The sequence below is a fragment of the Carica papaya genome, chromosome 3 (assembly GCF_054855325.1).
Source record: "Carica papaya isolate Zhongbai chromosome 3, ASM5485532v1, whole genome shotgun sequence".
NCBI classification, from domain to species: domain Eukaryota; kingdom Viridiplantae; phylum Streptophyta; class Magnoliopsida; order Brassicales; family Caricaceae; genus Carica; species Carica papaya.
In genome coordinates this window covers 2,433,006-2,452,513 of record NC_142311.1, presented here as the reverse complement: position 1 = coordinate 2,452,513, position 19,508 = coordinate 2,433,006, and the positions used below count along the sequence as shown (strand labels likewise).

The 19,508-nt window shown below is 36.0% G+C and overlaps 3 protein-coding genes across 12 annotated transcripts; 2 read left to right on the top strand and 1 right to left on the bottom strand.

Annotated features, from left to right (window-relative positions):
• The first annotated feature begins 1 nt into the window (after nt 1).
• Nucleotides 2-7,458, top strand: SMG7 (Telomerase activating protein Est1). Of its 8 annotated transcripts, XM_088215057.1 has the most exons (10): nt 3-229; nt 1,508-1,635; nt 1,929-2,534; nt 2,644-2,766; nt 3,323-3,555; nt 3,641-5,617; nt 5,708-5,846; nt 6,171-6,239; nt 6,673-6,727; nt 6,861-7,458. In XM_088215057.1, exons 2-6 carry the CDS (start codon nt 1,564-1,566, stop codon nt 5,595-5,597), a joined length of 2,991 nt encoding a protein of 996 aa, XP_088071183.1. In that variant the 5' UTR covers nt 3-229; nt 1,508-1,563; the 3' UTR covers nt 5,598-5,617; nt 5,708-5,846; nt 6,171-6,239; nt 6,673-6,727; nt 6,861-7,458. The 8 variants fall into 8 exon arrangements, with proteins under 8 accessions (XP_021888978.1, XP_088071183.1, XP_021888975.1 ...); XM_022033283.2 differs by lacking the exon at nt 6,171-6,239; XM_022033285.2 differs by lacking the exons at nt 6,171-6,239; nt 6,673-6,727 and adding an exon at nt 1,050-1,188 and having other exon boundaries at nt 1,526-1,635.
• A 1,666-nt stretch (nt 7,459-9,124) lies between these two features.
• On the top strand, nt 9,125-12,789 carry NPC2 (non-specific phospholipase C2). Its single transcript, XM_022033276.2, has 4 exons — nt 9,125-9,726; nt 10,240-10,844; nt 12,010-12,186; nt 12,311-12,789. The coding sequence occupies exons 1-4, from the start codon at nt 9,251-9,253 to the stop codon at nt 12,619-12,621; spliced, it is 1,569 nt and encodes a 522-aa protein (XP_021888968.1). The 5' UTR covers nt 9,125-9,250; the 3' UTR covers nt 12,622-12,789.
• A 353-nt stretch (nt 12,790-13,142) lies between these two features.
• LOC110807925 (hydroxyproline O-arabinosyltransferase NOD3-like) lies at nt 13,143-19,179 on the bottom strand. 3 transcript variants are annotated; one of them, XM_022033230.2, is made up of 10 exons: nt 19,107-19,179; nt 18,822-18,888; nt 16,881-17,538; nt 16,017-16,084; nt 15,734-15,935; nt 15,460-15,557; nt 15,288-15,357; nt 15,128-15,199; nt 14,732-14,845; nt 13,143-13,647 (listed from the first exon to the last, which is right to left on the bottom strand). In XM_022033230.2, the coding sequence occupies exons 3-10, from the start codon at nt 17,283-17,285 to the stop codon at nt 13,576-13,578; spliced, it is 1,101 nt and encodes a 366-aa protein (XP_021888922.1). In that variant the 5' UTR covers nt 17,286-17,538; nt 18,822-18,888; nt 19,107-19,179; the 3' UTR covers nt 13,143-13,575. The 3 variants fall into 3 exon arrangements, with proteins under 3 accessions (XP_021888922.1, XP_021888921.1, XP_021888923.1); XM_022033229.2 differs by lacking the exons at nt 18,822-18,888; nt 19,107-19,179 and adding an exon at nt 17,924-18,067; XM_022033231.2 differs by lacking the exons at nt 18,822-18,888; nt 19,107-19,179 and having other exon boundaries at nt 16,881-17,882.
• Nucleotides 19,180-19,508: the final 329 nt, after the last annotated feature.

Sequence of the window (19,508 nt, the reverse complement as noted above, 5' to 3'; positions counted from 1 at the left end):
TTCATTCCAGAGTCGCCGCCTGAAACCAAAAACCAAAAGAAAAGGAGAAAGGAGAAAACACGTTGAACTTTCGCAAGCCTATCTCATATCGGAATAAAACTCCTCTCCTTCTCTCTTTATATTTCCTTCTCTCACCCCTACCAAACAAACCCTAATTTTCCTACTCTTTCCATTCTTTGTTTCTCCGATGATCTGATCCGACGATTCCTTTGTAGATCTGCTTAGACAGGTGAGTCTCCTTCAAATTCCTTTGATTCTTGATCTTTGCTTATTGTTCCACAAGTCTGCCGGCCTTCGTTAATTTTTCGGTCCTTTTCTTTTCGTTGTTAAAAATTGGCTGGGGCTGTTTTGGTTTGGTTGATCTAATGATCGAATCTATTATTTTTATTTCGTGTTTGTCCTTCAGTTCTTTTAAACTATAAATAACTGTATATGTGATTTTTTTTATTTATTTAAATTTCATCATGTTTAATTTTCCCGAATTTTGTTGCCTTGTTAGTTTTTGGTTAATTGGCAAGAATGATGTTAGAAGGAATTAAAGAATGTTTTATTTGGGTTTTGACGAAACCAAGTTGAGCTGAATACGCGTTTTATCGGATTGCCGCTGTCGGGGGAAAAAAAGATAAGATTAGTGCTTTTTTCTGATAGTAGCAAGAGGGTTTTTGTATGATCGGCTGGATTCGGAGGTGCTTTTTGTTTCGTGTGTTTGTTTCCAATTTTTTCATGATAAAAGTATTTACCTTTTATAAATTGTTAAGGTATTTTTCAGTATGTTCTTCTGGTTTCTGCTTGTCCAAAATGTCATATTACAGTTCTGTTAATTCTATAAGCTTTCTGATTTTATTGGATTGTTAGATTTAGCATCAAACCCGTATAAATAAGTAATAAATGCATATCTTTTGTCTGAAATTTACAAAATTTGTTTTTATTTTTATTTTTAATTTTGTTAAATGTTGTTTCCGTGTCTTTTCTTGTGGTGGTTTGTGCTTATGCTGTAATGACGATGGGATACGTAAGTTCTGAAAAAGGTTTTCCGTTTGTATTTGAAGCATGCATTATGGGGTGATGGTTCTTTAATTCGAGGAATCATGTTGCAGAAAAAATTTATTAAGTGATCACTATAAAACTTAGCATGGTTATGCCATAACAAGATTATGGTTTTGAGTGGGAAGAACTGACATTTCTCAGGTAGGTAACATTTGGCTTGTAAAATATATTGTAAGGTTTCTCTTAAAATAAAGGTGACCTTGTGCAAGTGGTATTGATTAAAATGTGCAAGTGTGAGTTTAATTAGCGCAAGTGTGAGTTTAATTAGCTTTCTATATATTTTTACTTGGATAATCTTGGGCATCCTTAAACTAATGAGCAGTTACATCTCATTTTGATGGTAGTTTTTGACAGATTAGGAGTGGCTTAGAACTTGTTCAGTTTGGAGTACTTAGTGGACTCCTTTGCTATTGTCTTGCAGATTTCTGTGTTTCTTATTTGTTTTCTGATAATAATTTAGTGCCACTTTTTTGGGAAGATTGATGAAACTTGAAGCTTGTCCAATATATTGGATGGATGATGATTGTGCAGATGGATAAGATGTCTGCTCCTTCTTTACAGGAGCGCGTGCAACGTCTCTATAAGAAGGTATCTCCTTTTTCTGTTATTTGGAGATTCTCGTATCTGAAGTGATATAAGACAAACATCGTTTGGTTGAAAATGCTTTTATCTCCTTTTTCTGTTATTTGGAGATTCTCGTATCTGAAGTGATAAAGACAAACATCGTTTGGTTGAAAATGCTTTTATCTCCTTTTTCTGTTATTTGGAGATTATCGTATCTGAAGTGATAAAGACAAACATCATTTGGTTGAAAATGCTTTCTTAGAACTAAGTTTAAGATAATTTTCCCATGCCCTTTTTGACACTTGACCTTTATATAGGCTATTGAGTTGGAAAATAAGCGTCGGAAGTCGGCCCAGGCACGCATTCCATCAGATCCTAGTGCCTGGCAACAAATACGTGAGAATTATGAAGCAATAATTCTTGAAGATCATGCTTTTTCTGAGCAGCACAACATTGAATATGCTTTGTGGCAGTTGCATTACAAGCGAATTGAGGAATTTCGAACACACTATAGTGCTGCTTTATCTTCCACTGGCTCAACTGCAACTCAGAGTGCGAAAGGCCCTGCACGACCTGAGCAAGTTACTAAAATACGAATGCAGTTTAAAACCTTCCTCTCGGAAGCTACTGGATTTTATCATGATCTGATTCTGAAAATCAGGGCGAAGTATGGCCTTCCTCTGGGCTATTTTTCTGAGGACTCAGAGACTCAAATTGTCATGGACAAAGATGGGAAGAAATCCACTGAGGTGAAGAAAGGTTTGGTATCTTGTCATCGCTGCTTGATATACTTGGGTGATCTAGCACGGTATAAAGGATTATACGGGGAGGGGGATTCCAAAACCCGTGAATATGCTGCAGCCTCAAGCTACTATTTGCAAGCAGCCTCACTTTGGCCATCAAGTGGCAACCCTCATCACCAGGTTTGTTGTTCTTGTCCTTTTTCTCACCCTCCCTTAGTGACATTCAAATCCCATCATTATGTACATTTGCATGTTTTGCCTTCGGTTTGAAGAGATTTTCTTGTTTCAGCTTGCAATACTGGCTTCATATTCGGGGGATGAACTGGTGGCTGTCTATCGCTACTTTCGAAGTTTGGCAGTGGAGAGCCCATTCTCAACTGCTCGCGATAATCTAATTGTCGCATTTGAAAAGGTTCCGTTTCTCTGATTACCTTCCCTTACCTGCATGGCTTATGCTGAAATTTACTTTTTCTTATGTTCTACTGGCTGTGCTACTAATTTGTTGTTTTTTTTTTTTTGGGCTTTTTATTAGACTTGTTTTGCTCTTCATGACACCCAAGAGTAATTTTTTTCATGTTTACTAGAGATTGGCAGATGTAACTGCTTTTAATTACAAGTTTTCTCTTTTCATTAAAAAAAGAAAAAAGAAAAACAAGTTTAAGGCAGTAGTCATGTGGAGAGAGCATGTCTGTTAATATATCTATCTTTTGTTACTCCATTCAAATAACTGACATCTTTTAGCTTCATCCAGGTGTATTCTAGAAGTAATTATGAGTATATAATGACTGCCTTTTCCTCAGAATAATGAGCATATAATTGAAGTGAATTGAGCTATTTGGAAACAAAAAATCTATGAGTGCCTGGTTGTCTATGTCCAATATTAGTGTTTATTATACTACAGGAGTCATTTTCTTCTAGCTTTGAGAACATGTTCGGTTAATCTTTTGCTTTTTTTTTTTCCCCCGCAGAACCGTCAGAGTTACTCTCAGCTGCCTGGGGAAAGTAAGGCTTCTATAATTAAGGAGTCACCTGTGAGATTCACTAGTAAAGGAAGGGGGAAAGGGGAAGTAAAACTTGTATCAAAAGATGCCAACAAGGAAACTGGTCTTGAGAAGGAAACAGCATCTAATGCACCTGAGATGTACAAAACGTTTTGCATTAGATTTGTCAGACTAAATGGCATTCTTTTTACACGTACAAGGTATCTTATTGATTTTATGAACTAAATTTGTTAGATCATATGGATGACATCGTGTGACGCAACTAACATAAAATTTCTTTTTCAGCCTAGAGACATTTTCTGAAGTTCTTACTTCAGTTAGCAGTGGCTTGAGTGAGTTTCTTTCTTCAGGGCCAGAGGAAGAGCTGAATTTTGGTGCTGATACTGTTGAGAGTTCAGTTGCAATTGTTAGGCTTGTGTCCATACTTATATTTACAGTTCATAATTCAAAAAGGGAGACTGAAGGTCAGACATATGCAGAAATTGTGCAGCGTGCCGTTCTTCTTCAGAATGCATTCACTGCAATTTTTGAGTTGATGGGGCATATAATAAACAGATGTGTTCAGCTGCATGATCCTTCTTCAAGTTATCTGCTACCTGGAATTCTAGTTTTTGTCGAATGGTTGGCTTGTTGTCCAGATGTTGTAGCAGGCAGTGATGCTGATGAGAAACAAGCTGCTGTTAGATCAAGTTTTTGGAATTATTGCATAGCTTTCTTGAACAAGATTTTATCAACTGGACATGGATTTGTTGAAGATGATGAAGATGAGAGTTGCTTTTTCCACATGAGCAGGTATGAAGAGGGGGAAACAGAAAATCGTCTTGCATTATCAGAAGACTTTGAATTAAGAGGGTTTTTGCCGCTCCTTCCTGCGCAGACCATATTGGATTTCTCAAGGAAGCATTCCTTTGGCAATGATGGAAACAAGGAAAAGAAGGCTCGTATCAAAAGGATTCTCGCAGCAGGGAAAGCTTTAGCCAATGTGATAAAGATTGATTGTAAAACTGTGTGTTTTGATTCGAGGTTAAAGAAATTCGTAGTTGGTGTTGAGTCTCTGGAGGACATCGAGGTTAATGCCCATTCGAGTCGATTAGAAGCAAATGGCACAATGCAGGAGACCCAGACCAAGAAGACCATGAATTTGGGACTTGTACAACAAAATCTACTGCCTTACTTGGATGGGGAAGATGAGGACGAGGTGATTGTTTTTAAGCCAATAGTGACTGAGAAGAGAAACGAAGCATTTAGTCCAAAACATGCACCTTATGACAGCTTGAAGAAGCTTGACCATAGTATTTCTGCAGGCGATCCACAATGTTATAGTAGCTCTCTGCCAGCTCCTCTTGAAAATCTCCATCAGCACCCACAGGTTTCTTTGGATGTAAGTCATGCAACTACGCAAATACCTTTATCAGTTGGCAATGTTCTTCCCCAGAATTTGCATCCAGTTAAATCACCACATCCTTTAAAATGGTTACCGGAAGAAGAAATTTCTCTTTCAACTAGTTTGACAGGTCTAAAGCTCATGGAGAATGGACATGTAGCTAAGCACGAGATGCCAGGAAACATGGGCATTTCCCATCTTCCTGCACGCTCAATCTCCACCCACCAATCCTTCAGTACTAATACTAGTGGCTTGTTATATGGTCATTCAAGAGTTCCTGAAGCTGTGATACCATCTAAAATTGATGCAGTTGCCTCTTTGGGAGTTATTGCAGAGAACTTGGCTGTAAAGAATTCATCAGCATTGTCAACAGGCTCCCGAAAAAGTCCAGTTAGTCGACCCGGTAGACACCTTGGTCCTCCTCCTGGTTTCAACCCTGTTCCGCCAAAACAAGTTACTGAGCCTATTTCTGGTTCAGATCTGATGAGTGATAATCCACTTATGGATGATTATAGTTGGTTGGATGGGTATCAGCCCTCATCAATGAAGGGCTCTGGGTTCACTACTTCCCTCGGTTATCCATATATTGCCAATCCTCAGTTTGTTGGTAATAACAATGGCTTAAATGGGACAGTCAACTTTCCCTTTCCTGGGAAACAAGTTCCACCCATGCAGCTTCAAGCAGAAATGCAGAAAGGATGGCAGGATTATCAGAATCTTGAGCATCTAAAACTACAGCGTGAGCAGCAGCAGCTGCAGCAAAAGCAAAAGCAACTCATCAATGAAAACCAGCAGTTTGCGACAATGCCAGAGCAATATCAGGGACAGTCTATTTGGACTGGTCGGTATTTCGTGTGAGGTCAGTGAAAGAATGGAAGGTATGATAATTATTTGGGTCTATGAAATTTTAATGGTTCTGATTTCTTTCCTTGGAAAAAGTCTGAAATTAGCCTTTTCTGTTCATTTAGGTTCTTGAGAATGATCTGGTGAATGTACTGATCCTTTTGCTACCTAATTCAAACTCCAACTATGAAGCCTTATTCTTTGTTGAGTCTTTGTTGGAGCATGGGTGGCACTGGCTTCCTGCAGGCACTTGCTACTGAACGAGTATCTTTCGACTCTCTTTCTTGTGTGTATTAGTATATATATTTGCCCATGCATCTGTGTCTGCATTCATTCACATGTCAATTTATATATATATGTATTATTTTTATATTTATCCTTCAGCCTTTCCCTTTACCAACAAAAGGCAGTGATCTCTGTAGTCATAGAACAACTATGCTGCAAAGTATTAATCTAATCAGTTTGTTTTCCTTGGTGCTTGTGTGATTGTTGGATCAATTGACTGATCATTGATGGTCAGATTGAGGTTTATACAGTGATGGACGTTCTTAATATTGTGGTAATTTCTTTGGCTATTTTGATTTGTAGGGTTGATGTAGGATCAGTTCGTCTTTTTGTGAGAAAATATTTTAATTGGAATTGGGATGTCTTCCTAAAGTAAGTGTTATAAAACTTATTAGTATAGGGTTGTTTTGTTTTATTATTTTATTGTTTTGGCAAGAGTCTTATATTGTTATTGTTTTGGTATATAAGAATAATGGTCATATTAGGCCTATTTTAGACGCCCTATAAATACTTTTTTGTTTTATCATTACTAATTAGGCTGCTTATAAATAAAATTATTGATTTTCTCTCATCAATTTGAGTGTCCAACAATCTTGTGATTGTGATTATGAAAATCTTATCATTGTGGTTGTTGCTGATCTTTGTGATTGTGGACTAGATTTATCTTTTATTTTCTCTGTTTTTCTTATCTCCCTAAACTATAACATGCTGTGCTACATCAGTTTGTCTGTATCTCCTAGTTGAAATTGGTTGATATTATTGTAGCTGATATTTCTTCTTTCATTGTGAATCTTATGTGTGAAAGGGATGCTATCTCAAGGCTGTAGATGACAAATTTATGAAATTATATAGATGACAAGGTGATATGAAAAATATTTTATCAGGGGTCCTATATTGCTTCAGTTACATGCATTTCATGTTTTTTTATTGTTTATTTAACTGTTAGATGCATTTGTAGTGAACAGTACTTATGTTGGGTCTCATCTTATATAGATTTTGCTGAGGTGGCCTGCCAGTGGAAAGGATGTTGCCACAATGTCTGAAGTGAAATTTGTGAGGGAGTAATGCCTTATCTGCTTACTTGAATGGAGATAGAAGTTGTTAATAAGATCATCAGTTGGTCTTTGAGGCTTATGTCTCGAGGAATTGGTGGAATAAAGGGTGGTGTACTCGCTGTGCTACTTAAAAAAAAAACTTCACATAATCTAGCTGTTGGAATTGCTGTTACCTGGTATCAGTTAGGAGCTGATAAAAAAAATATTTGGTGTTCTCAGCCAGTTCTCTGCCACAGCTTCAGGGCTCGGGAGGAAGGTTGATAGGCGTTGTCCGGTTTACCTGATTATTATATAGAAATGGTGGGTTCTAGTGTCATTTCGGAGTCACAAGTTTGTGTATGGTTTTGTTGTCTGGGTCTAAAGGCTGGTTATGTTAATCTTTTCTTATTCAGTATGTTGGGTGATGTTATTGGACATGAAAACTAATCGTATTTCCAAGTGTTGTAAGTCTGGATAGACTTAAAAACCTTAGACAAAGTGTCATGAAATAATTTGGAAATACAGTTTTTCTATTGGAAATGTCATCTTTTGGATAATTACACCATTGCAATTATCTATCTGGGTTGGGTATATTGTTATTTCTGATTTAGTTGGACAGGTTTATTCTCATTGTGTTTCTGGTATGTTACAAAAAAGGAATTGATTGCGGAAGGATAATCCAAATAAATGAAGCTTACATATTGTGGTGTTCTATCTTGCGTCAAGGACCACGGATTTAGGGTTTGGATTCTTTTACGGGTCTCGATCGATAGAGTAGATGGTTTTCGAGGTACCCTGATCTTTTGGCTCTGAATGTTGATTTGTATAATAAAGGGAAAAGAATTTCACAGCAACATTCAAGAGTTGGGATGTCAATTTATTCTGATGGGTGAATTCCTACTCTGGTCTGGATTTAATAACATTGGTTATTGATGTCGTAGTTTTACCGATAAAAATTCTTTAAGTACTTACTAAATTACTCGATAAACGTCACCGTTTCGTTCTGTCGACGTTTAAAGTCATAATCTCAGCAAGTGATTTTCAGATTAAGAAAGAAAAATTCCAGTTTTGTAAAAGAAAGGGATCCCTCAGTTGTCTCTTCAAATCTTAAATTATTTATTTCTTTTCTAATCCATTCAGATTTGGGATTAAATGGAGAAAAATTAGGATCCTAATGGAATATTCTACCCGATTGCATCACAACTTTGTTATCAGAAGATCATCTCCAATCATTGTTTTCTTTCTTTTCCTTCTTCTCCTCTCCTTTCTTCATTTACAAGCATTCATTCATCCATACATATAGAATTATCCGTAATTATATACGCACGCACATTCACACCCCTATACGTATGCGTGTGTGTATATATATATATATATATATATTTGTAACTTCACTCAAAAAAAAAAAAAAAAAAAAGGGTAATATAAATTTATAACGAACCCACTTGCTAATCCAATAATTGATTGGCAACTTCGACTACGCGTGTACACAACCAACCACACACTAACTTGGCGTCACTAGCCAAAATATATGGCTACAATTACGTATAACACCAACAGTATAAGCAAAGCTATTTCCCATAGTAATGATTTTATTTTCCAAACTAAAGAGATAATTAGGTCAAAAGAAAAAGCGGGGGAGTGCATATCAAAAGCCTTCTAAATGGTTTGTAAAAATTAATTTAAGTTGATTTTTAATTAATTAAATTTGCTGTAATGGTTTGATTGCAATTGATAGTTTAGTTTGTAACTGATAAAATTGAGCAACAACTCACTTCTCCTTAATGATTTTAATTATATATCTTTTATTTTATTTTTTTAAACTGGTTATACATATGTATGTATATGTATGTATGTGTGTGTGTATATATATATTGAATTAGCGAGCAAGCTGAGGGTGTGAAATGAAGAAATGAAGAAATGGGTCTCCCAGTCAACAGAAACTGACTTTGCCACTAATCATACATTCATTTAATTATCACCGGAGACATTGTTAAATAATTGAGTTAAATTAAAAATTATATAAAAATTCATAATATATAATTTATTATGTATTTTTAATAGAAATAAATTATAATTAATTGTCGAAAAATATATTTAAAGGATACAGAAAAAGTTATGGGTGGTCCATAAATGTAAGTGGCAGAAAAAGACGAGTCGCACCCGGTTTTGCAAGTAATGGTGTATGCCTCTATATATATATATATATATATATATATCACATACATGTATATACACATATAACACGCAGATATCTTTTTATATATATCCATATATATACATGCTCTAAAAGAGCAAGAAAACGCAGCAGAAGAGCACACGAGCAAAACCCCCCCCCGGCACAAACCAATGCGTCGTCACCAGCAGCTCACCGCCACCATTTTCTTCCTCCTCCTGGTTCTCCTCCACCACTACGACGGAGCCAATGCAAGTCCGATCAAAACCGTGGTGGTTCTGGTGATGGAAAACCGGTCGTTCGATCACATGTTGGGGTGGATGAAAAAGCTAAACCCGGAAATCAACGGCGTCGATGGCTCCGAATTCAACACGTTGTCGGCAGGGGATCCTTCCTCCCGAAAGTTCTTCTTCAAGGACCAGTCACACTATGTAGACCCGGATCCGGGTCACTCGTTCCAGGCAATCAGAGAGCAGATATTCGGATCCAACGACACCTCTGCTGATCCTCCGCCCATGAACGGGTTCGCCCAACAGGCTTACTCAATGGACCCTTCGTTTAACATGTCGGAGGACGTCATGAATGGCTTCCATCCTCAAATGGTCCCTGTCTATCAGACTCTTGTCTCTGAATTCGCTGTCTTTGATAGGTACTCCCTTCTTCTTCTTCTTCTTCTTCTTCGTTCTTTTATTTTTTATTTTTCTCATATAAAATAATTTTATTTTCATTTAATTATAAATATAAATATATAATTTTCTTTATTAATTAAATCATTTTTTTTTTTATAAATATATAGCTCTAAAAATATATTTTTCTGTTAATATCAAGATAGTCATTGTACATCTTTTTGTTGGATATTTTTCTAATAATTGAATCCAATTATTTTTTTCCATTTATATATATATATATAAGACATTGTGTGTCTGTCAATTGAAAAGACTATAAAATATCTATATACTTTTTTTTTTTAATTTTCATTATTAACTATGTGATTTATTATTTTATATTATTTCCCAAAAAATATCTTTAATAGTGAAATTCACATGAAAAATTAAAAAAATAATAATAATAATTTTACTCAAGTAAAATGTTAATTTTTTTTTTACGTGTGAGTTTCTATTATTTTCCGAGTAATAAAATAATTACTGCCATGCATTTCTAGATGGTTTGCTTCTGTGCCGTCGTCCACCCAACCGAATCGTCTCTTTGTACACTCGGGAACATCCGCCGGAGCGACGAGCAACATTCCCGCACTGCTGGCCAAGGGATATCCTCAGAGAACGATCTTCGATAACCTCTACGATGCCGGAATCTCCTTCGGAATATACTGGCAGAATATTCCGGCGACTCTGTTTTACAGGAACCTAAGGAAGCTCAAGTACTTCAACAAATTCCATTTCTATAGTACGTTTAAGAAGCACGCGGAACAGGGGAAGCTGCCGGGCTATGTTGTGGTGGAGCAGCGGTACACGGACTCCAAACAGGAGCCGGCGAACGACGATCACCCGTCGCACGATGTGTACCAGGGACAGATGTTCGTGAAGGAGGTGTACGAGACGCTGAGAGCGAGTCCGCAATGGAACCAGACGTTGTTCATTATCACGTACGACGAGCACGGCGGATTCTACGATCACGTGCCGACACCGGTCCATGAGGTTCCCAGCCCGGATGGAATTGTCGGACCGGAACCGTTCCTGTTCAAGTTTGATCGATTGGGGGTTAGGGTTCCTACCATCGCGGTTTCCCCTTGGATTGAGAAAGGAACAGGTAAGTAACTAAATTAATTTAAATTTTTTTAAATTAAACTTATTGAATCAGCTCCACCATCTCCATTGAAGTATGCATATGCTATTGCATGTGCATTCTGGATCAACATGAAACACTACTGAAAGAAGATAGCAATACAATTTTTTTGATAATTGATTTACATTTTAAAAAATATCTATTTTTTTTTTTGTCAAATTAAGAATTTTTATAAAATTTATTTATTTATCTTAGTTTAAATTTTGAGATCTGTGATAATCTGCTAAGAGTTTTTCATGGATTTTTTAATTAAATTAAGTTTAATTTTCAGAACAAAATTCTTTCTAGTTTATTCCAACTTGGGTTTTAGATTGATTGAAATATGGTTGCCATTTCATTTATTTGGAAATTAATAGATTCATTAATGGCAAGGATGGAGAAGTCATCTCTTCCTCTACCCAAAAGGGTGAAGGAGAAGAAGACAAGACCGACAAAAACCCCACCTCCCCTCCACAAAATTTTGTCTGGTTTCTCGATTTTCAAAAGGAAAGGAAAGGAAGCCAATGGTACTTACTTTAATGGACAAGGAAGTCAGCAAGAGGTGGCAATATGCCTCTTGAGTTATTATTTTTCTCAACCGACATTTGAGAAAATTAAAAGAGTCTGGTTGGGGATATGGTAATTTACATGGCTCACTGTCCTTCCAAAGGGTCATCATGTGCCATTAAAAGTTCAGCTTACCTGGTGTCTTATGAATGGTTACAAGATAACCAGAAAAGTGAGTTCTGGGGAGTCTATCAAAAAGTTGAAACAGAAATAAAGAGATAGGACAAAAAAAAAAAAAAACTTTCTTTCCAACTTCCCTTAACACAAGTCACAAAATACTAGAATTGAAATGTGGGAACTTTTTCTCTTTTTCAAAAATTAACCTGCACTTTTTATTCACTTAATTTGATAAAGTTTAGATTTCTGTTATGGACAAAGAAAAGGGATCTCTTCTACTTTCCCCTTTCTGACAAAAATGATGGTCACTAAGTCAATATCTTTGAAGTTCTGAACTACAGTTGGTCTTCTTTCTTTCTTCCAGGAAAAACTTCTTTGAATATAATGCATGTATTTACCATATGATTCCTTCCCTTTTATTGTAAAATCCACAAACAGAACCTCACAGTGTGTTGTAATGTTGCAGTTGTCCATGGAACTAATGGGTCGCCATTTCCAACATCGGAATATGAGCACTCATCAATTCCGGCAACAGTGAAAAAGCTCTACAACCTGCCAACCTTCCTCACAAAGAGAGATGAATGGGCTGGCACATTCGAAGGCATTGTGCAAACCAGGACTGAACCCAGAACTGATTGTCCAGGTCGCTTCCCTTAAACTTAATTCATTTATCAGGAAAGATCTGTCTAAAATTTCATTTTCCAGAAAATCTATATACAGGGTTTCTTTCATCGCTGAGTTAACTTGGATATGTTTATAATGAACAGTGCAACTTCCAGAGCCTGTAAGGATCAGGAAGACAGAGGCCAATGAAGATGCCAAGCTCACAGAATTTCAGCAGGAGCTACTGCAGCTGGCAGCGGTAATGAAAGGAGAAAATATCCTGACGACTTATGCGGCAAACTTGGGGAAGGATATGACTGTCAGGGAAGGGAAAGCTTACATGAAAGATGCAGTGAAACGCTTCTTTGATGCTGCACTTTATGCTCAGAGAATGGGAGTTGACGGAGAACAGATTGTTCAAATGAGACCTTCTCTGACTACAAGACCCTCGAAAACTACAACTATCCATCCATGAGAAGGAAGATACCTAATGGATTAGTTAATTGGTGCATGTTTTAGAGACATACGAGGTGTATATGTTGCAACTAGTAAGGTTTCGATGGAAATCAAAGAAAGAAATAGAAAGTTGAATGAAAATCAAAGAAAGAAATAGAAAGTTGAATGAAAATTATTATGACGTAAACATATTAAGCTGCAGGGCTATATTGATTAAGCAAATATAATAGTCATATGGTTGATTTTAAAACTTCAAAAGGTTTGGACTTCCTTTGGACATATTGCAATACCGATTAAGATGAATGTTACTCAAACTCATCATCACAATATTACTTGTAAGCATTGGTTACTAAAACATTTCATCTTTTTACTTGACCCAAAATCAAGCATAGCATAAAAGAATATTCATATAAGAGTTTTACACTTCCAAGCATAGCATAAAAGAATTATTCATATAAGAGTTGTGTGCTCTTAGATATCAAACAATCACTTCATCAAAAGCATATATGGGAAAATTTGTTTACTTCCTGAGTTGTGATCTCAGATAGGGAAAAAATCATATATAGCAAAGGCGAACGGCGTCAAATGCTTACATTTGGCAACTCAAGTAGGTCAACAATACAAGGAAGCTTTTGGCAAAAATTATTTCCTGATCAGAAAGAATACTTAAAAGCCGTGGCAACAATGGATTTTGATTTACAGGTCCAAAATATGAACCAGAAAATCTTTAACTATATACTCCAAATGTAAGAGATAGATATACATGTAAAAAAATTTAGAGAAACTCAATACTTTATGAAGTTATGAAAATCGAAGCATCTCTTATCTGACCTGTGAAGAAGACCTTTGATTCTATATCTATACCGCTCTTTGATTACATGTGACAATTATTGGTAACACTCCATGAATGAGGCTGCTGGAGCAGCATTCCAATTAACAAAAGCATCTGTGACTAATATTCTTACTTCCAATCTCAGCCATGGTTCAGCGTGTCCCACCTGGGTATATTAGCTGTCGCTTCGTTCACCATTGTCACAAGTCTCACCTATAAGCAATTTCAGTGCAGTTACCAACTTGAAAGAAGACTCCACTAAATTTCTTTCTCAACCATAGCCATAACAAATTGAAAAGACCGGTAACAGTAAGAATGACACGTAATGAAGACATTAATAATCTTCCCATTCATTTACACGCACAGTCCCCATCACATTGACAAGTTATGAAGTAGTTGAAGATGACTCAAGTACTTTAATCAAGTATACTAACAATGAATCCAGTGGGAGAAGTCAAGACTCTGAACTGATTTTGATATGCCTTGAGAGGAGACAAGCCACAATAACTTAGGATACTATATACAACTCGCACTAATCAATACAAAATCATAGGATCCACAGTTGCAGAATAAATATAACTTTGAAGAGCTCATTCAAAAGTAATATGACTTTCAAGAGAATTTCCAACTCAGCACCCTATATATGCACATCAAATCCATGGCCACAAAGGTTAAACGATTCTATGCGAAATTCAATCTTGTAGAGACATTTCCTACTAAAATGTTAGAGATGACATGAACTGAACTGGTATACAGAACCAATGAATATGCCAAAAAGACTGTTTCTATGTTAGACTGAAAACCAAGTAATTTAATATCCCCAAGTGAGGAAGATGACCAGAATAATGCAATCAAGCCTTTCAATGCATGAAGAATTACATGAAATTTCATTTCATTTGTAAATAATTGAAATTCAAAATATGTTACGGAATTCAATTGAATCAGTCCTCTGTATTCAGAAAGACAGAGACAATAGTGGAAACAAAAGCCTATTTACTGACTAGAGACAAACCCTGAAGTTCATTTTCAAATTCTGTGAAATTCCACAGGGCTGAAATAAAGCTACTCACTTCCATATGAAATTCAGTTCAAGATCAGTTCTTTACCTTGGAACAATTTAGAAATAAGAGAATGTTGATTTGCAAATGAATTTAACATTTCTTTTGTGAAACTATTTACTTCAAGCATAGTGTTAGCATCTTTCTCAAACGAAAAAACATAGTGTTACTTCAAGTTCACTCCCATCAATGCTTTCATAATGGACTCTGGACAAATGAAGCCAAATCAATGGACATACCACACTTTCAGGAACTCCTGGTGGAGGTAGAGAGAGGTTTCTTGGTGGAGGTCCACTAAGATAAGATCTCTTATCAAAACGCCATTCTCCAATCTTCCCATATGTCAATTCTGCCTGTGTTATCATAATTTAAGAACATAAAAGCTGTTAATACAACTTATTCAAGAAACACACTTCTGAGTAAATCATATCATATAAACTATATTTTTTTCAGGATAATAAAAAACCAAATTAATAACATAAAATTAGATCATTAAAAGAGAAACTTTACCTTGACAAATAAAATAAACATTGAAATGAGAGAGAGAGAGAGAGAGAGAGAGAGAGAGAGAGAGAGAGAGAGAGAGAGAGAGAGAGAGAGAGAGAGAGAGAGAGAGAGGAGAAAGATCATTTTACCTTTAAATTGTAATCACATCCATATGTGTAATGGATGATAAACTTTTTCCCTACTTCTAGATCCCATGGTGGCTGAAACATGGAAAAAGATGCATAGAATATATCAATTTGCAAACGAAGTTCACTGTAAAGGTTAGAAAAGATCCATCATTGCGGAAACCTGTAACATGAAGTCTTTACGAAGTGTATGCTGCACCCCGTGTAATGCTGATGCTACAGCATATGCATACCTGAGTTGAACAGACATTTTAGAAAAGTTAAAAGCACACATCAGCCAGCTGAAAATCCAAAGTAATTAGCCAAAACCAAAGTAATTAACCATTCCTTCTTACATTTCTAGCACCCATCCAAATGCCTTGTCAGTTGCTGGGTCATCTTTCATTCTTAAAGAAATATTCAACCATGTAGGTGAAATGTCCATCAGAATGGACTGAAATAGAGAACAATTATGAGAGCTCAGCCAAAGAGTGAACACTAAAATCATTGCAAAGACAAGAAGAGAGGAGGTTACAAAGAACTAAAAACCTCTTAGGTTCCATTTTCTAATAGAGATTATATTTTCAACTGGATTGGTTTATGCATGCTACCATAAGAACACATTAGTACCTTTTTTATAATTACAGGAGAATTTCCAATAGGGTCTATGTCTGTGACAGGACCCCTCTCCTCAGGATAAAACTTCCTAATAATTTGCTCATGTTCAGCTGGTTTAATGTAGAAAAATGGAAATCCTGCTGGACGATTCCCCTGTGCCAAGTTAGGCAATGGGTTTACAAATATGTGGTCAGGCTCTGCCATTAGAATGTATCTGCATCAGCCATTAGCAATAAGTTTCAGACTGCATGACAGAAAGAGTGTAAACAAGTTAGATCTGGTAGAAAGAACTCACTCTTCCTCAATGGTTGCTTTTTCCAACCACTGCACAAAAGCCCATGGTCTGTTTAACACAATATAGCCCTGATAACACAAAAAAAATCTGAATGATAAATGTCAAGGTTCTGGAAAACAATAAACTTCAGTATAAATGAGCAAAAACTGAAGTGATTTTATACAGCAACACCTGTCTGTTATCAATTACAAAGATTCAATATAAGAATATGGATAAATAGTTGTTAGCGGGTTGTGATTCAGCTTAAGTGAGCAGAGAACTAGTTTACAAAAGTATTTAAGGTGGCCCAAGCGTGCAGATCAGTTTCACCGTACTCCTTGTAAGTGGATAACACATTTCAGAAATCAAATAAATGTAATGAAACGATGTTTCTCATTTTTTTCCCAAATCCTTCAAAAGTCAAAACTATAGCTTATTAACTTCAAATTCAGCATGGAAAATTCCCCCTACTGAAAATGGTATCATTTGCTTCCCCAAGCTCTTTGCTTGTGTCCTTCCTATTCAAACTAGTAACAAGTAAACAAACCGCTTTGTACAAGTCATCTATCATATTCTATACAAACACAACAGTTCCTTAATGATGCTTTTTTTGGATCCTTAATAGACTTTTCAACACAAGCTCTACAGAGTATGGCCGAAATCGTTACCAAAAAAGTCTAATACAATATATGAACGTACAAATAAACTCAAGACTGAAAGCAACAACAGATTAACATGAATAGAAAACTCATCAACAACTAATAACGCAATAGCCATTTTTACGAGGTTAAAGTCTTATAAAAACACCACCTAGCTTTAAATTGAGAAACACGCATGTGAGAACTGGAACAAAAAACTTAATAGGTAAAGGAAGAGGATGTTTACCCGATCTAGACCTTCAGGAAGCGGATCGACAACAAAGGTTGGAATCTCCTCCATTAAATTGTCAGGATTTCCTGAATGTAGAACTCGTGTAAACTTTCCCATCTCTGACCCGGGCATATCTCTTACCTTCTTATACCAATAGTACATAATCCTACACTGCCACTGGCTATAAGGAGCATCAGTAGCAGTAAGAGCAACATGAAACTTTGAATTTGAGTTCCCAAGTGTCCTCTCCCCAGCCATTTGGTCAGATAATTCTGCATCATCTACTGCCCACCTTGCCGAATTGAATGCCTTGTTGTGCATTATCATGGTCAACAAATTATATGTTGCAAAGGAAAATCCAAGTGCCAGAAGCACCAAAAGTAGCGGCGAAACCCGCCCCATGTTTTTCCTCCCAATCATGTTCTCAGTCCCAATAACATAAGCCAAAGTGAATTTCAAGTCCTTACAGTCATAGCAGACGATCAACTGTATCTATACTCTATATAACAGCATTACCATAAAACAATAACGAATAGAGATGAAAAGAACACTCCCACCACCTTAAACCCCCAAAGTGTACAGCTCCAACACAGAGTTCTTCAGATAACACTGAACCACCCTCGCTGAAAATTCACGGTCAAATCACAAAATTCCGGAAACTCAAAACAGAAATCTGCATTTCAAGCACAGGGAAGCATTGATTAAGTCAGTCTCGTATTAACATAACCCACAAACAACGATGTAACCAAGCGTCATTGAGTCAATTCAAGATGAGATTAAAAGTGAAAAAAATGATTTTCATCAGAAATAAGAATTCATCTTCACACGACATGCACAGATCTGAGCTTCTACCCCAAAAATAACGAGATGAATACTGGTGAAAGGTCATAATGCGGAGACAATAATCCGAGAAAATGTCAAACAAAAGGGACCGAGAGAGAAGTTCGAATAAAAAAATTAAAAAAAAAAAAAAAAACACAGATCAGAAAATAAGCTGACATGAAGGTGGAAGCAGAGTGTCTTATAGATTGCAGGAAGAAATGAGAAAAGCAAAGTACCTGGAAAGAGTGGGATGAAAGGAATTAGTCGAGAGAGATTTAGAAGAGACTTTGAGTGTTCTTTATTTATTTAGTTTTTTGGGCAAGAAACAGAGGTTTGACCATGGCAATGAAGAGTATCATCAACGTGTGACTTGGTGGAGGCAGCTGATGTGTTCACTCTTGTTCCCGTACGAATTGAAATATTCTTTTTTTTCCGTTTCTGTGAAGTAATTTGCCTGATCAATTTATGTTAATTTATTTAATTTTTATGATGGTACGAACGCAGTAATTAAATTAAGTTTAAATGTATTAATTAAAAATAATTATAACGAATTAAAAAGACTTAATTACAAAACACCAAGTAAATCTTTTGAATTTTAATTTTTCTTTGACTAAGCCGGAACATCAGTTTCAATAATTTTAGACTGTGAATTTAATTTATTTAATAAGGAAGTCACATTTTGAGTTCGAATTTAGAGACGTTTAAATTATATAAAATCAAACTCATTTAGCACACTATTAACTAATTTAATTTACATTTTTATAAATATATATATATAATTACTTACTTATATTGTTTTCAAAATAATGAATATTTTCTATTAAAAAAAAAAAAAAATTATACACATTCTATCTAGTGTTGTTGACATGTTTACTTTCAACTGGTATATGGTTATTGGAATTAATTTAAAATATTTTCGTTTTTACTGTTATAATCTATCTTTTCTCTACTACCGTTGTTGCCGACTCGGGTACCGCCATTGTATCATTGCTACTACTATGATCGGCATCTCCCACAGTTGCCACCAATACTCTAATATTAGTATGAATTTCTTAAAAGTATATATAATTTGTATTGTGTCACTAATTTCTTTATCTAATCATCACAAAATATAGACTAGAATAAAAACTGTACCCAGAAGAAATCATTCTCGTAATGAACTGAAAAAACCCAGGAAACCATGAGTTGCAAGAATTTCGACCTGCACCGAAAAGATGATCACTATCAAAACATAGTAATTCAATCTTCAAATAATATTACTTGCTTTTGACTGTACCGAGATCTCCATGCTCTATCTCGATGACCAAAAAACTTGTGAACGACGGGACTATTTCAAGACTTACAACAAACAATTGACCATATGTAAACACTATTTGCATGAAAATAAAGGAGGAAAAATCTCTGCAGTGAGTGACTTACAAGATTTTTCACCAACCACTGACTTAAAATAATCATATCAAGCTTCACCGCAGAGAAGACAAGCAAGATGAGAAGAGGATTTTTATGTGATGGTAGTGTTACCGCCTTCCACTACAGATAAGAAAAAAAGAAGATAGTTTTTACCAAATCATGGGTGTGAACATTTTAATTTTATACTATCATACAACCTCATTTCTCTGAAACCATTTGCATAATAATTGTCCAAATCCCCCCCAGCTCCCCACAAGCTACGATCCCATCCATCTTCCCTGCTAGATGCTCCATTGCCACCATTAGCAGCAGGCTCACTAGGGGAAGGGCCTGCTGTTTTCTAAGATTATGTTTGGAACAAACAGTTTTAGAAAATTCACTAGAAATTCATACGTAATTAAAATATGAAAA

Excerpts from the sequence above, each read along its gene's own strand:
- LOC110807925 (XM_022033230.2), bottom strand. The coding sequence starts at position 17,285 with ATGATTGGGAGGAAAAACATGGGGCGGGTTTCGCCGCTACTTTTGGTG. Across the intron at positions 15,200-15,287 it reads GTAAAGACTTCATGTTACAG|CCACCATGGGATCTAGAAGT; the intron begins GTTTCCGCAATG and ends TCCATGTTTCAG. Across the intron at positions 14,846-15,127 it reads GATGTGATTACAATTTAAAG|GCAGAATTGACATATGGGAA; the intron begins GTAAAATGATCT and ends ATGATAACACAG.
- NPC2 (XM_022033276.2), top strand. The coding sequence starts at position 9,251 with ATGCGTCGTCACCAGCAGCTCACCGCCACCATTTTCTTCCTCCTCCTG. Across the intron at positions 9,727-10,239 it reads GAATTCGCTGTCTTTGATAG|ATGGTTTGCTTCTGTGCCGT; the intron begins GTACTCCCTTCT and ends ATGCATTTCTAG. Across the intron at positions 10,845-12,009 it reads TTGGATTGAGAAAGGAACAG|TTGTCCATGGAACTAATGGG; the intron begins GTAAGTAACTAA and ends GTAATGTTGCAG.
- SMG7 (XM_022033286.2), top strand. The coding sequence starts at position 1,564 with ATGATGATTGTGCAGATGGATAAGATGTCTGCTCCTTCTTTACAGGAG. Across the intron at positions 2,767-3,322 it reads TAATTGTCGCATTTGAAAAG|AACCGTCAGAGTTACTCTCA; the intron begins GTTCCGTTTCTC and ends TTTCCCCCGCAG. Across the intron at positions 3,556-3,640 it reads ATTCTTTTTACACGTACAAG|CCTAGAGACATTTTCTGAAG; the intron begins GTATCTTATTGA and ends TTTCTTTTTCAG.